This window comes from Acyrthosiphon pisum, chromosome A2 (assembly GCF_005508785.2).
Source record: "Acyrthosiphon pisum isolate AL4f chromosome A2, pea_aphid_22Mar2018_4r6ur, whole genome shotgun sequence".
Taxonomy (NCBI): domain Eukaryota; kingdom Metazoa; phylum Arthropoda; class Insecta; order Hemiptera; family Aphididae; genus Acyrthosiphon; species Acyrthosiphon pisum.
The window spans coordinates 103194891-103213037 of NC_042495.1; the positions used below are offsets into that span (position 1 = coordinate 103194891).

Here is an 18147-nt window from a genome sequence, read left to right on the forward strand (position 1 = left end):
TGTGTTTATTATTTAAATTGAATGCGCCTCAATTGTATCCAAAAATGTTCTGTACCTATATAATAATGCAAATTTCAAAAGCCCAATAGCTTTCTTGGAATACAAATGCTTTTGGACCCATTATGCGTAGGAAAAACATTTTATTTTCTCAACATCCTTGTGAATTATTTTCTTTACTAAGGGTATTTCGAAAGAAAAAAATAGCACTTCTCGAGTTAGACCTGTACTGATTTAATAATAATAGTTCTAAAAGGCGTATAATATTGTGAACTTAACCTTTCAATTTGAATTCACCAAGCAAAACGCAATTATTACGATTGTCATTATTTGTTACTTAATAATTTAATAACAATTACAAATTAATGCTGATTAAATTTATCTACTGAGTAAGATAAAATAATTTATTTTCGTTTTTGAAAATTATATATGTTAGGAAAAAATATATGAGTACCTACTAATTTAATTTTAAAATTGGTGAAATTCGACAAAAGTATGCCTGTTTATTGATATAATAATAATTATAGTTTTTTGTTCGTGTACTTTTTTGAAATATTTTTAAATTATTGATTTAATATAACATGACACACATATAATATATAAGTATGACAATTATTATTTCGTTTGACATATCTCTATCAGACAAAATGCTTTTATTAGAATACCTGATTTATTGAGATTTTAAATAATATTATTATGTTAATTACTGATGATTGCATTCAAGTATTGTAGATTTCCATGATAATTGTTAATGTCATTAATTTTATTTAGTTGAATACAGTATACCATTTATTTATTATATGGTTACGTTAACCCACGGTTATACAGTTTCAACGAAACATATTGAAATGTATCCCTATTCCCTTTTGATTAATTAATATTAAATCAATGAATATAGACTATGGGTGAATTTTAGTGATAACTAATAATTTTCTACTGTCCAGTAAATCGTATACGAGATTTATGTATGAGAATTCTAAACTGACTTATCTTAAATTGAACTTAAGTTACGCAAATCCATAACAATACTTTCACTTTCTACGCTACAGGTGGCTATTGTTTCTCCTAGTGAAATTGTTACTATCGTTAAAATATACAATTCGTTACCATCTTCGTGCAAACCGTATCACCCGGCATACTACTATTCGCCACGTGGTCACGTGAAAAATATAATTTTTCATTCATGTATGCACAGTGCACTCGAAATCGAAAGAGTCGAAACCTTAACTCGGATGAAAGTCTGTGGCCAGACTGAAGACGCTTCACGTCGTCGGTATACATGACGCGGTTTACGGTATACGATCCTATAGCACTAAGCGATAAGCGACATCCATCAGTCGTGTCGTAAACTTTGGTCTAGAGGGGTGTTGAGTGTGGAGGACTATTTAATTGAATGTATTGAAAATATTTAAACGGAAAAAAATAACACGATTCCGGACATGGTCTAGCGTGGTGTTGGGTACAAATACAATGATGGTAATGATGATGATGATGATGACGACGATGACGATATGATGATGACGATGACGATTTGGATCGCGAGCGAAAAAAAGTAATCACTGGTATTGTCGACTGTCGTCAAATAATACATTGTCGCTCGTATTCGATTCCCCCTATACGCGTGCCATTATAATAATATTGTTATTCCGAAGGGGTCAACGAGATCGCATCGTATGTCCTTTGTAGGACGGACGACGTACAGCGTATATTATATTATTATGTATAAGCACGCTCCTACACGGTATTGTTATTATACTGCCCTTTGACGACGGCGGTTTATCCATACTATTATCGTGATGTATATATTATATGCACTTCTGCGACGCCCCGAAGTGCATCAGTCGTGAAATGGCTGCGGCGGCCCGTTATAACATGAGAAGCATGCATACGTTGAGGATCGCGCGAAATCTATTCCCTTTGACACTACAATATCATCATACGATAAAATCGCGTCCGGCTTCAAAAAATAATATATAAACATATAATATATATATATATATACCTATAGGTGTACAATATAATAAAATAATACGCATTTGAACGAACATAATATCATTCGTTGTATAACATTTACGCGGCAATTACACAGATGCTGTTGTATGCCAACTCGACTACTCATATCATAATAATATTGTTCGCGCATAATTATCTAATTGTATAATAATATGTGTATATGTGTGTATATAGGAAAACCGGACGTGACGGAAACCCACAGTTCTCGGCCAACACGGAAACGGCGCACCAGTTCCAGGAGTACACGTACAAGAAAATTACACCGTGCGATTTTTGTTCACAGGTCCTTAGAGGTAAGTCTCACCTTATCTATGCAATGTAACCTTTTTTTTTGTTCCGCATAATTACGGCCGCGATAATTATTAACCATATTATATTATTATTGTAAAATAGAAGTTCCAGCGCTCGTCACCTATCATCGGGCGTGCGATATAGTTATTTTTTTTTATGCTAATTCGACGTGATTAAATCTTATAATTCGAGGCGTACATCCAAATATCTAATCGCCAGTCGTTATAGGAATGCAAATAAGGGCATTAAGACTATGTGGTGAATGGAATACTCGGTTCACTCTCCCCCTCACTGATACGAAATCGGCATAAACGATCAACATTTAATTTCTATCTTTACAAAAAAATATTTTAGGCATTAACTCGCACGATACCGGATACCGTACAACCGTGCCCACACGACACACTGCAGCTATTATACCGGGACGGCGTACCTGAATTGCCTATTCGGGACGCCGTGTTACCGCCGTGTTACGAATAAATTGTAACCTGTTACAAAAAATAACGCAGTTGCTTGAGGTAATTGAAAAACGGACCCTACATATTTGGTGGTACTACTACGCCGGGATTACCGTTGAAAAATTTATTCGTTATGTATTTTGTGTACCCGGCCGTCATCAATAATAATATGTTTACCGTTATCACGAGTAGCAACAACAATAATAATTACATGCCATTAATTGAAAGATCGTATTTTACTCTTGTGCTTTATAGGTATAATAAAATAACGCCAACATATATTCGATCAAAATACTTTCAGGATCAATAATAATAATATTATGTTCGGGGCGGGGCGGTAATTAATCATTATTTAACCTTGTGCATAATACTATATTAATACTTTATAATAATATGATATTCCGCAAAACCACGGAGTGTTTTGTGCTCGTTCAGCAGCTATCTTTTCACAGTTATAATACTTTCCAAATATTTGTGCGTGGTATCATATTACCAAATGTAATATTAAAGCGTTACAATGCGATATCATATACTAACAGTTTCACATGACTTTTATGATATCAGTCGTGTGCAAAATTCGGTGGTATAACCTGCAATATCTGAGTGAGCACAAGACGGGTTAAAAAATACGTCCCATAAAAGAGTTTATACAAATATTATACACCACCTCGTAAAAGTCATTGTCAGCGCATAATGAACGATTATATGACGTATACAGAGTGATTCATATTTTATCATCCCCGGTGAGATTCCACTCGAGATTAAAAGGGGCATGTTTTCGGAAGGATGTTCGCGGCGATCTCAAAATCAACCACTCAAAACGAGTTTTATCACTTCAAGATGATTAGCATAAGCTATATGACGGGATAAGTACGGCATAAGATACACAGTGTCACTGGTATATTTCGTAGTGATAAGACGAAGGCGAAAATATGATGAGGGCTATGTGAACGGTAAAAATAAAATATGCAGCCGGACGTTTTTACGTATAATAATAAAATAATCACATACAATTATAAAATAGCCAATGTTCAAATTACGTTCATATCGTACAACTGCGATCATGTCATATTTCGTGCGTACATCCATTACACTTTATATCCGTTGGCCTGAAAATTGTACGTGTATAGTGTCTGCAGTAATGTATGCATTTTTTTTTTAAATAATGAATGCCGAAAATAAAACCATTTCTATTTCGGCCTTGCAGCAGCTGTAGTCCTACACACATTGCCGATTTTAAATTATAGGTTATTTTTTTTTTTTCATTTGTCGACGCCGATTCGGTGAACACGCTTCGAAAAATATTGCGTCGTAAAATGATTAAACGCAATCGAATTAATATAGATTCAATAACTATGTATATTACCTATATCGACTGACCTCTGTCCGCTCTGCACGGTATCGAGAAATATTAGGTCGTGGCTGTCGATTGCACCGGTATCGCGAATCTACGTCGAAAACAATACATTGTATAATGTAATGCAATATAATACGGTCGATTCGAGTGGAAAAAAAAAAACAATGCTTCGAGTTCAATGTCCAAATTTGACATCGGAAAATGTCACTAGAAAAGAAACCCTGTTAAGGACCAAAATACTGTATGCGCACAATAATAATATACTATATGAAACGTTCTGACGTTTCCGTTTGTTTTATTATACCAGCTCGTATATACATTACATTTTTTTACACCCTTTTCGGTCGCCACTGTTTTAAGACCGATTTCGAGTAAAAAATAAAAGTACGTGATTATACTTCTTATACATTATGTGGCGAATTCATCGATTTCTCGACGAAAAAAAAAATAAAAAACGTGACTTCTATAGGAATTTTGTTTTCTCGCATCGGTGACGTCGTTTTTTTCATCATCGCGTCTTAGAAAATTACGACAGCGACGTTCCAGTATTATAGTACTACCACGTATATAGTAAATAATAATATTTATACAATATCAGCAAATAATACAGTCCAACAGTCGTGTGTTTATGCGTTTCTGTAGACGTATAGTATTTAACACCATTCGACTTGCGTCGAAACATTTCATGAAAACCTATATATACGTTAAACCTACGCAAAAGTTGTAGGGTCTATCGGTGAAATTTTCAAATAAAAATAATCTCAAAATTCCAGTTATATTATTCTATAGTATAGAATAGAGGCGCCAAGCACCCTCGGTGCCGTCACTAAATACGCCAAATATATAAACAACGCGTTGTATTATAAATACTATATTACTATTATTGCTTGGTTACACTTTATTGCAAATATAATATAAATACAATATTGGTTTTGGTGGAAATTACGTTATTGCGCCGCGATGTTTACCTCCAATATATATATATACGTTCCGAATTATATAGCAGCGTTTTCTATTCGGTTCACGTATTCGACTCGGCGGCATTGGAAGCCCTAATCGAATCCAATTTGTATATCGTCCTCCGCGGCCGCCGAGACCTGCGCCCGGAAGCCCCGAAAATCTAATTTTGTTTACACACTCGCCGCCCTGCCCACCCTTCACCCCGCCGACAGGTACGTAAACGTGAATGGTGATGTGTGTATGCTTGGTTTCTCGTTTGGCGGGCGGGTGGCTGTGAGGAGAGGAGGGGGTAAACAATCCACGTGTCGTATGTTATCTTAAGGTGGTGGAGGATGCGGCAGTGGAGTAAGTAAAAGCGGCGTGCGTGAGCATAATATATAGTTACCTATTTGTTGTTGTTCTGAAAAACATAATAATATAGTCACTGCAGACGACGTTACTCTCTCTCGTGAAATAGCACGAGAAACCCTGCTGATCGAATACACCTACTTACATATTATTATGTTTATCGGTATCAACACATTTATAGGGAAATAGTCCAAGGAAAATATGCCCGCAAACGTGATTTATATATAACAGGTAGGTATGTATAAATTTGTATATTGGACGCCCGTGCAATATATACTGTGTGTGTTGTATACTCGTATGATCACTTGACGAGTACAACATTTACCACGCTCTTATCGAATTCGTAAAAATCGTGAGTCAACGGTCAAACAGCGCAGCAAACTCACTAAATATCCAAATGGATTATTATCGGTATAGTACAATCAATACCGAATCATGGTATAATAGTATAGTGTACTGCCTTTAAAAATTCTCTTGGACCACTCATGGTGGGCAGTGTATATAGGATTCTAATCAGAATTATACTGAAGCAAGACTTCAACTAAAACAATTGCACTAATGAACTGAAATACTTCAAAAAATATCAACTATTAAGCAAATTTCTGACAAAAAGCAATATGCAAATGTAGTATTAATGAAAAATAAATACAAAATAAATAATACGAAAATCGCCATGAATGAGGGATAGTTACTACTAATTAAACCTTATAAATTCTACAATAGTTATAATATTTTATGTAAAATACAGAGGAATACAGCATTATACTTATACAATACCATGCCAAAAAGTGACAAATTGGCAATTAATTAAAATTTAAACTCAAAATTGTATAGGAATTTAGCCAATTTAACATAATATAGTCATCATAAAAATCTCTTTCGTATAATTATTACCTGTAGTATATTATATATATCATACTTGTACATTTATTATGTACCTATAATTAGTATTACACTCATTTCATTCTAACTTTTAATCTATTTAAACTATTGCACGACGATTATACTCCCATCACGAGCATCGGTTATAGACTTTGGACAACATTTTGTACCGCTTTGTTGTTTCAGATGCTTTGATTAAATAAAAAGAAAATATACATTATTTTCTCTTTGTCGTCTCAGCTTGGTCACATCGTTGACCTAATCAGTAAACATTATTCATAAATCTATACACATATAATATGATTGTATATAATATATCTTATGGCCAATACAAAAACTTCTATACAACAACATCCGATCACGATGACCGGTCGTTTTCACCCGTTTTCGCCGGTAGATTAACCACCACCACCACCACCCTTCCAGTCGTTAGTCCTGCTCTCGCATCGCTTCGTCCAATCACTGATCTTTTTCGCACATGGTTTCCATTTCACGGTGTTCGGCCGACGGATACCGTTTTTCTATTTTCCTCGTGTGTGTGTGTGTGTGTGAGAGAGAGAAAGTGTGCGCTCGCACACGGATTATATCAGATACGATATCATATCCCCACGCGTGGCGGTGTCGTTCACGGCGTCGTCGTCAGTGGAATTCCGTAACCCGAAACTCTCGCGCCATATATATATTATATTTTGCTCGGAATCCAATATCTATTTTTACTTGAATATTGTAAATCACTGCCCTCCACGTGTATATGTATAGTGTTGCGCGCAGAGAAACGCTGTTAACGACGACGGACATCGAACGTATATTATAATGATAATAATATAATATCGAGTTCGGGAAAAATACGCGTCGCTTATACCAATAACATGGTTCTGTATGTTCGCCCTCTGTAACCACACGATTTATTTATTGCCGACTCCCCGCAAAGATGTTTACAACCTACCTCAAACGATTCCGCCTGCAGCCAGATATTAACCAAAGGCGGCCTGTTTACAGCGGGATCGTCCTTTTATCGAATTTCGACGACGGCTTTTGTCTCATATATTTCGTGTAAATCCGTTTCTTTCCTGGTTTTTTTTTTTTTTTTTTATTGTTTTGTTTTTACTTAGTATATGTTATTGGATAAACATTGCGTACTGAAAGAATTTTTTTTTTAAACGAGAAAAATAATATTTATTAACAGAGACTAATGAGACTGTACATTATTATTTTAATCTAACATTTGACCGAGTGGGCTACTGCGTTGTGGCGATGAAAGAGAATCAAATTTAAATTGAAGCGCATTCGCATGAATATAATATGCATGATTAAAGTTTAAAACTATATACACATGATTTAACTTTGTTTGTCTGTAAACATTTATTTAATATTACATTTAGGTACAACAAATTTAAATTTAAAAAGCTTATACGAAAGTGTACCCACTTTTATAATCCCGAGTAGGCGATTGAGTGTTTTCAACGTATTAAACAATTAGGGTAAAAAATTAAATATCTAATACTTACCGGTCGCTGTTCACATCACACGATAGTTGTTAAAGGTATATAATATAATATGAAGTACTTATAAAGACTTGCGCATTAATATAATATCACTATAATTATATTGCAGCCACGTGCGAGTAATCCGATGTTTTGATATGTATAGTGACTTGGTGGTTTGAAGCAATTATAAAAGAAAAACAACTTGCAAACACTTTTAATCGCATGTAATACACGTTGATTAATATATAGAACGCAACACTACGCTGCTGCAGTTGTATAAAATAATTAATTTGATAATGATGAAAATAAAAACGGCTTTTATTATCATATAATATTATAAGTATCACCCAAATTACAGTTACGTGGACTGGTACCGCGGAAATTGCATTTTGTAGCGTTGGAAATCAGAATTCGTGTTATTTTTGTTTTTCATAAGCTGCATTTGGTCGAGGCAAGGGGACCATACTTACTTGTAATCTTTTCACGATGTTTTAAAAGATTTATACGAATTAACGGTGTTCTTCTTCTTGATGAGAAAGCTTTATTTAGGCGACGAGCTTAAAACGTATACAGTGCTTTTATAAAGCACGTGGCGTAATAGTTTAAAGACCAGACAATTCTTTATTATTATATTTTGATATACTATGATAACATAGTAAATGATAATCATTCTTATGTAACTTAATTAATCATAACAATTATAAGATCAACACAATTGTTCGTATTATACCTATTGTTTTATACAGAAAAAAACCATGCGCATGTGTAGCCAATCGGAACAATGCAATAATGTTTATGTAAACACTTTTGTTTACGTTTAATATTATTAATTTTAATGATGATTATTACGGTTGAACTAGAAAGGTTGGTAGAAGTATGGAACGGTCGATTTCATAAATATTAGAATCATCATAAAATGTTCGTCTCCTTTGCATTATATTATTATCATTATACTATTATAAATTATAATCTCTTACGTAGTATATCATAAAAAAAAATCCTACTAAATAATAAACAAGACTTTTTACATTGTTTTAATAATTCAAGCGTATAATATCATAACATCATATTATAAAGTAAATTACAAATATAATAATTTTCTATACCAGGTAACGTAAACCCATTTCGCGCATTCTACAAAAAACCCACCTAATCGTTTCAAGTAACTTAGCAAATATAAACAACTAGGAAAACATATAATATTAGTAACAATCATTAATTATTAGGAACCTACACATATGTTGGCTAAGACCATATAGAAACATTTTAAACGAGTACAATTCCTATAACCATAATTAATTACGATACCTACGTGTATTTTAAATAATATTCAAACATATTTTGCTGCATAGTAAACTTAAAAATCTATAGTTAACAAAAAGAAAATAATTTATTTTTGTTATTTATCAAATTAATGTATAATACTTCAAAAACATTATTATTTATTCAGATGTTCAGTTATTAATTCCCTTGGTTCTTTAGAAAATGTACACATCAAAGAACCTTGAAAATTACTCTTTATTTATAGAAATTAGTTAAAAATAACAAATCCATCGAGCTGTACAGAATATTCCTCGGACAATTTATATTCGTGTTGTTTATTTTAAATACTAGACCATTGAAAAAACATTAAACTTAACTTCGAGGTATCTTGCACTTTAATGCCTGATCACATGTTATAATTTATAAACACATATTTCCTAGAATTTATAAGAGACTAGTGAAAACGTCTGTCCGAAAATTCTCATTTTGGTGTTTATTATTTTTTTTAGCAAAATATTTTTTATTTATCAAAGCTTTTTTCTGACGATTTGTTGTCTATATATTGTCATAAAAAAGTTTTAATTTTCAAAATTAATCTATCTTATTAATAATGTATTATTTTTATAATTTACGTGTAACATTGTTTGTCTCTTTTTCAATAGAACCTTTTCCGAGAATAATAATATTATTATTATGACTTTTCTCATCGAATCGTCGTCGTCTTAACTGTTACGGTTATTGCATATCGTAACCGAATTTAATTTCAATTTCTAAGGCAACGTATAATATACAATAGCTGTGTGTTCTCCTAACTGTATTTCCGCATAAGCGCCGCGTTATACGTCGTCGTCGTCGTCGTATCATTATAATATAGATCAGACTACACATAGCAAACAAGGGAAATATCGATTTTTTTTTTTTTTTACTCCTTGGCTACCCACGTGATTGGCCGAGAGAGGGAGGCGCCAGAGTTACGGGGCAGATATACACCACCTGTGCACTATCGTGTTTTGGTGCCGATATGATTTCGCGGCACCGTGCCGGGTAATAATAATAATCGTATCACAGGTAAACAATTTAATAGGCGCTGAAATGCTAATAAACCCACAGCCACTGCTGGAAATATGCGTGGCGGCAGGTATATGAGTCGAGCATAGAATCTCGTACGGCGATTAATACAATTTATATTACAACGTATATAAACATGCGCGCGTTATATACATCTTTAGAGTGTTATACTACTACGGTCGCTTGTGTGCGGGGTATAGGTATATTATACCAACGGCGCGGTATAATAACACTTTAAAAAGCGCGCACGTCGAAAATTATACAATATAATACTTAAAACGCGCATACTTCGTAAAGAATGTCTGAGGAGTCTGATCGTGTACAACGCCGTCTACCCATATACGACGCGGCGGGTAGTGTGGGTACATTAAGCTCTTATAATAATAATATACACAACGTGTGCGTATACCTATCGTATAAAAAAGTTTTAATAGAAAATGTGTAATATTTTTATCTTGTGCGCAAGGTGTTGCGAAAGTTTTAATCAAACTTCTGGTGTGTTATACCTCGAAAAATCGTGCGAGACCGATACAATATGATAGACTTCCCATCCGCAGCCCACCATTGTGATTCTAACAAACTCGATAACACCGCCCTGCGAAGAAACCGAATTGAATCACGGCCACGATGGAAATATCAAATATATATATATATATTTTAAATCTCATATAAGTACGTATACTAAGTATTCTCGTTGTCGAAACCGTATAGTTCAAAACACTATTTGTCGTACGATATTTTTTCGTCCGACACGCGATGTGTTCTTATGGAAACCATCGTTCGTGCAAATATGCCCGATAATGTTTTAGTTTGCGCTGACGTAAAACGTTTCAAACATTTTCATGTGTGGGATCTTCTCGGTAATACTCGTGCCGTTTAATTTCCGATGAAATATCAAAAAAACACGAGTAAAACGTAAACAAAAAATATCATAATTTGTTTGTTCAAAACATTAGTCTTCGTCAATTCCATCCGCCACGTCTATAAGTCAATAATTCGTTTCGATTTCGTAAAAATTGCCTGACGCATAACAATCAAATCAAATAGTATAATATTATTATAATTATTATAAACTTTGGTCTGAACTTAAAAATATGTTTTTTACCTCGATATCATGTACTTTTATACGGATCATTTTTAAAAATAAAATAGGTATTTTTTCCGACGTAATAAGTTATATGCGATGAGCCACATGATTATGTTTAAATCGAAAATAAAATTAACCCAACGTACTACGATTCAGTTCCACGCAAATAAGATGAATATCAAATGGGATCATGGTAATGTTGCACCTTTGACCTTTGATGAAAACGTATTTGCATAAAAGATCGATTTTTAAAATATAAAAAATAACGATAAAAGCCATTGCGACTATGCAGTTTGTTATTTTAGAACGCGAGTACCTATAGGTATAGCAGGAAAATGGATTTAAAAAACATATTTATGGTAAAATTGTATTTTGTTCTCACTTCTCATCCAATCAATTTTATGTTCAAAGATATACTATTGTCCATACGTCAAAACAGACCTGTCTGAATACTTTGTATCAAAAATAGGTTTTCATTAAAAATATCCATATTATATTATACAATACGTGGGCACTGTCCATGGGTGTACAGGGAAATTTAAACATTAGAAATTATCCGATAAATGTGTCGTGATGCCGACTGATTGAATGTTCACTAAATCTGTGAAAAATGAACATGTGGTATAACGTAGGTCACAGATCAGGTAATTATTTAAAATTGAAATTTTCGATCGATTTTCATATCGTTCTGTCCATCTTCAACACATTGAGTACTCATCTCTCTGTGTTTCAAGCGCGTTTCTCGTGTAGCCATCATGCCAAAATTAAACCAATGACTGAGGCTTGACGTTTGTCTCTCGTGACTATAACATAACCTTATCGCCCACTCCGCCATAAATTGACAAAACATTGAATCTAAAATAAAAACTTATCTCTAGTGCAAACGATACAAAACAAATTCTTATTAGGTTGATTTTTTATGAGCTCTATCCTATTTGGAAATCCCGGTGGTGCCATTGTCGTCACACGGTTTTTTTTTTTATTATTGATATCTCAAAGTAAAAAAACCCGACATCTATGGTCATTAATAATTATATAATTAAGGAATTAATTTATAGTAATTTACAAATATACAAAGTACTTCGCATTAAAAGTAATCAGTATGTTGAAATTATTTATAATGCTTATTCTAAGTAACTATAAGAGCTAGTGATATGGTATGCATATTTTTTTTTTATTGAGTCTTGCAGGTTTGTTGTTTTTAAGAAGTATAATAGCTTGGTGTTGTCTTCGGTTTGTGGTCCCAGTGCAATATCAAGGATCGGATCTACGCTCGTATTTGAAACATTCGGTTATAATATGTTTCAAAGTCATTTTAACATCGCAAACGTGCTTAGTTCGGTGGTTTGTTGCTTCCACATACTGAGTAATTTACATGAGTTCGTCAACTCTTTTATATACTTTTTCGAGTGGGTAAGCTCCCGATATTAGCGATATTACCGCATTTTTGGTGGCAATTTCGGCCTGTTAGTCGGTTAACTTATTTCATTTGATGCCCGTATGTCCAGGATCCCACACGAGCGTAATTTGTTTGTTTTCAGTTGAGGCTTCGTTTAATTTGTGCTGAATTTCTATCGCGATGTCTTCGGATGATTTGAATTGGTTTTTTTTTTTTTGTGCCATTGAGGGTATCACGGGTTAATAGACTATATTAACAACGCGATTCGTGATTTCGCAGGCCACACCAGACAAGGTCTCAAGTGTCGGGTGTGCAAGATGAACGTGCACTTGGACTGCCAGGAGAAAGTCACCACCCGGTGTCAGGTGAAGTCACGGTTGTTGCGCCGACAGAAGTCTACGTCAGAGATCGAGACGAAGATGGCGGCAATGAACGTGGCGGGCCGCGACGACGATGAAGGTAAGCTGAAACATTGCTTTCGTACACATCCCATACAATGATAATACAATAAACCGTACACAATAATAATGGTATTATTATAATATTATTATTATAATAATTATTATCATGACGTTATATTATTATATTATTGTGGCCATGTCTCGTACCGAAATAATATTACAGGATAAACACGTATGGTGGTTATACGACACACGCGCATTAACGGTAATCGCCAATATTATGCGTCTACACATCGTGTGTCTGGAAGACATTTCTGATTTATTCCACGTTAAATGCAATTAATAATTTGAAACCTTAAAAATCTTCCAGGTTCGCGTAACCGATATATAATATTAATTCGGTCATTGGTCGACAATGTTTTTTTTTTAATATCTTATAAAAGAGTACTGCGGTGCGTCGTTGGGCGTTCTCTGCAGTGCTTTCGGATTCAAAATAATATAAAAATTTCACGTGGTACTTACGTGCGTGTGTGTGTATAACGCTTATACAGTGTATGATGTCCGTATAATATCATATACACTACGCGTATATATATATGCCATATACGTTCAAGAATACTCACCATCAATGTACATATTATTATTATAACCATAATATATATATACCCCACTCGCAAAACAGTGAAGTGTTATTATTTTTTATTTTCATTTAAAAAAAAAAAAAAATTTTTTTTCGTTATTATTATTATTTAATACTTATTATTACTAAAAAATTCAGCTTTCCAAAGTCGTTGTGTACATACAATTTATGTGTACATATACGTTTTATACGTAGTAGGGTTGTAAATAACGATGAAATATATATATATATATTATTCTTACGGACTTTTTATCATTATTTCCTGTTTTTTTTATTTTTATGTTTTTTTTTTGGTGTATAAAATCCATGCACGCTGTTCGGTTTGATTGATGTGTTTATATATATATTTATTTTATATTTTAAACGTCTAATTGTTTATTTCCTCATTTCATATATATTTTAAAAAAATACTTACTACCCATAGGTACCTACCTACGTTCACTGTATAGAGTAACTATAAATTTCTATCGTTGGACGTGTTAATCAGACGTAGGCTGTGTGTTTACTGTATACCCATATAATAATTTTCTATTATCGTTGTCGTTATATCATCATACCTATCGCCACGACGATCGACCACCGTACACAATTAACCGAATGCCCAAAGTGTTCATATCATATTAATCATATTAGTAAATAAAGTAATTATTGTGGTAGTATATATATATAAATAATGTAATATTGCTTTGCGTACTAATAAAATACGAAATATATATTTTATAATATTATAATATATAGTATGACACCCATAGACGGTTCGTTGTGGGGTGGCGTCGACCGTGTACGTTTTGCATATTATACAGCACACTAATAATATTACAAGCTTCCCGTTTGCCACTGTCCACCGTGTACGATATTATATTGTCGTACCACCCGCACCTCCATTTACTGGCCACTGTCACCACTGATCATGGGGCATGACGATGGTGGTGTGCGAGTATGAAATGTTCAGTGGCGATGCAAGAGTATATTTTTTTATTTTTTCAAAGCATAGATCTCGCGACGACAATTATTATTATATTTACATCTGACAATAATTTTTATATTCTCAAACGTTCGTACGTCACGTCTAAAACGAATGTGGTACAAGACGTGGACACGATAAAAACCTAAACGTCTCACGACGGACATACATTTGCACCGCCACTGCTTGTCATATTATATCTCGCACACGGTAAATCGTTTAGCACTCACGACACTTTTCGTAAGAATCGGTTATTAATTCCTCCCCTCTCTACTGTCTGCGAACGTATCCGATACATTTATCGAGAGATCCGCAGTTTATTAATTTGAATACCAAACAATATTCGTTGATTAAAACTGAAAACGGTTTAGATTATGCGCTTGAATTTAAGTCCAACGCTTAGATGACCCGTCGTCGCGTCACGGAATTATTTGAAAACAAACAGATGGCGCAAAGTTTGCACAAACTACAAAACTATAATATTATTATGTAATATAATATAAATTTGTGTGTGTTTAGTTGTATATTATTATAATACTCGTCGTCGTCTTTGGCGCATCCCGCTCTAAACACACAGGTTGACCCGTTCAGAGACGGTTGCATGATGGGAAGGACTATATATATACTCTCTGCAGCCTCTGTTTCTGTAACTCTATCGATCACTATATTATTAAAGTTGTCTTAGCTAACAATAATAATTCGCCAGTGTCATAATAGAGATATAAAATTCGTACCAATATATTACAGGTTCAAACTGAACACTGGTGATCTGTTTATTTTGCGATTTTTCTCATGATTAACACTAAATATTTCAACAAATTATAAGACCATTTTACAATTTTATTTAACACAAATTTTCAAAACGTCGTAGACGTAAACTATTACGTTCAGCCTCCGTTCAAGACTTCAAAGCAAACAATAGCATTTTCATATGGCATTTATGTTATTTTTTACTGATCATTTACATATTTAAAGTTAATATGAAACCGTCCATTACTTGGCTTAAAAATAAATCATTCGACAACTTGACGTCTTGACCGTTTAGTCGGTTCATATTGTAATAACTATAAACTATTGTGTACTTATTTACTATTAGTACGACGTCGTGAATTAAAACCAAAATTTCAGTAATATTTCCAAGTCAGTAGATGATTATGATTAAGTAGGGACTTATGGCACTAAAAACGTTTTGTTTCTTAAATACAACGATGTACTTATCATATGCATAGTAAATCTGATCTATAAATTTCGCCGAAATGATCAAATCAAATATAGACACGTGGTATTATTTGTTTCAAGTTTCCTAAATATTATTGAATGAAAAAAAAAAGGAATAAAAGAGTAAAATGCAAATACGAATACAAATAATATATGCACCAAATGAGGTTGTGACTATCATTTTTGAGTTCCATATAGTTTTTCATTTTGTCATTGATTATTTATTTCATATTCATTTCCATGACAAAATGAATAGTTTTTGCTTCATTGTTAAAAGTATTATTACGTTCATATTTATTGTACTTACCTTTTTACTTCATTGATTACACGCAGACATCAGCCGTGAGTTCCTTTTTTATGTAAATAAGCAACTATATCAAATGAATACACTTAAATATATCAGTGTTTAGAATTAATAATTATTATTAAATATATTATCTACCTACGTGAAATTATTGTTTTATAGATTTACTAAAAATTCATTATTACTGTTATGTAATGTATTTCACTAATATCCAATGGATAAATATAATTTAAAATTTCTATAAACTAATTTTCATATATTATAATAATAAAAATGACATGTTACCCAGAAAAATCAAAAAACCATCAAACAATAAGGATGTTTTAGTAATTAATGGTTTGACGTGAATACGTGCAAATTATAAATTCAAACAAAAGAAATACATTTTGATGGGTTTTCAAAATTCAATAAATCACAATCAGGTTATAGTTAATTTTACATATCGTAACAATATAATACGACGTGGCAAGATATTTGAACGCATCATATTGTTATTCAACCATTTTTGTTGACCTAACACAATACGATAATTCATGCGATTCAAAAACGATCAATTCATAATTTAGTTATTATCCCTTGAAGAAATAATACAGGTACAATGTCAGAATATCCCAACAAATCATAACACTGCGAAGAAAATAATTAATGTACACATAATATACTTAATGACGTGCGTTTAATCGTACAAGCACTAAGTCGTATGTACATAGTTTGTATTATTATTATATGCTTCTCGCTATTCCATTAATTTCACTTTCCATCTAGCTGTTCGGTGTTGAATAAATACAGACGTATTATAATTTGTTAACCTGAGACGTTTATTGAATTTCCTTGCTTTGATAAATATTTGAGTTCCTTGAAAATGAGATTTCACTGTCGAATTTCACAGGAATAAAAACGAAATATTGGGTTATATGTTGTAGATATTATATCTGTTTGTTTTTAAGTACATGCGTGTTTGCGACGATGGAATTAATTTTTATTTTCCGTTATCAAATTTTAAATATTGAAAAAGGAGTAAAAAAAAAACGATTTTAAGCAAATTCCGGCACAGCGCACCATAATGTAATAACGACAAATTATGTAAATGTGTGTTCTACAAAATAATAAAATCTATAAAAAAGTTACTTTCGTTACGATGTAAATCGACCTATATACATGCAACCCGTACAATTTTTAACAATTTTTAAATTTATATAAATAACTAAGAAATAATTATTTGTTTTTGGTGAATGATAAACATGTTGAATTTCCACAAATAGTTTTACTCTCATTCCAACTAGTTAATTTTAATTAATTTTTTTAAAAAATATTCACTTAATTTCAATTTCAACACCATACAAAATACGTTTTACAAAGATAGACAACAACTATATAAATGTCTTGAAACAAGCCATGAGTTACACTTGTTAACAAATCCGATTAATATTTAGTGTATATTATTATTGATAAAATAAAATATAGATAGATCACATTCGCCATCATCAACATTATATTACAGTTATCACGTCCATGCAGGTAACAAAAATGTACTGTTCAATATACCAAAGGTACCATATAAAACCGTATAGTTTATGCTGAAATAATCAAAATATATAATATATCGATACTACGAGATACATCGATACTCTTTAAGCTAATAATATGTAAAGACGTGTCTTGTAGCAATCGTTTACAACCACAACGCATTATAGGAACCATGCATTTCGTATCACCATTTTAATAATATTTACAACATTTAGATCACGTATGAGACGAGGCAGACTCTAATAGCGCTCACACATATCATGTAGATGGTAAATCCTGTATAAATCCCATAATAAAATTCGTATATTATATTCTTAACATTTGTTATTCACTCTTTAAATTGTAATATAATTTATTCTATAGAACAACGTAATAGTGTAAGTTATAATGGTTAATCTAAGATCTATATGGTTTAAAATGGTTGACGACTGAAAAGAATAATGCCACATTAATGCAGATACAAATAATATAATGTCATACTGA

At 32.7% G+C, this 18147-nt stretch overlaps 1 protein-coding gene across 15 annotated transcripts in view; it reads left to right on the forward strand.

The window, feature by feature from the left end:
• LOC100163038 overlaps nucleotides 1–18147 on the forward strand; it is a 312933-nt gene that overhangs the window by 263152 nt on the left and 31634 nt on the right. For all 15 annotated transcript variants that reach the window (XM_029489305.1, XM_029489306.1, XM_029489308.1 and 12 more), the window contains 2 exons: nucleotides 2185–2303; nucleotides 12890–13069. In XM_029489305.1, coding sequence (XP_029345165.1) covers nucleotides 2185–2303; nucleotides 12890–13069 — 299 coding nt within the window. The remainder of the gene's footprint in view (nucleotides 1–2184; nucleotides 2304–12889; nucleotides 13070–18147) is intronic.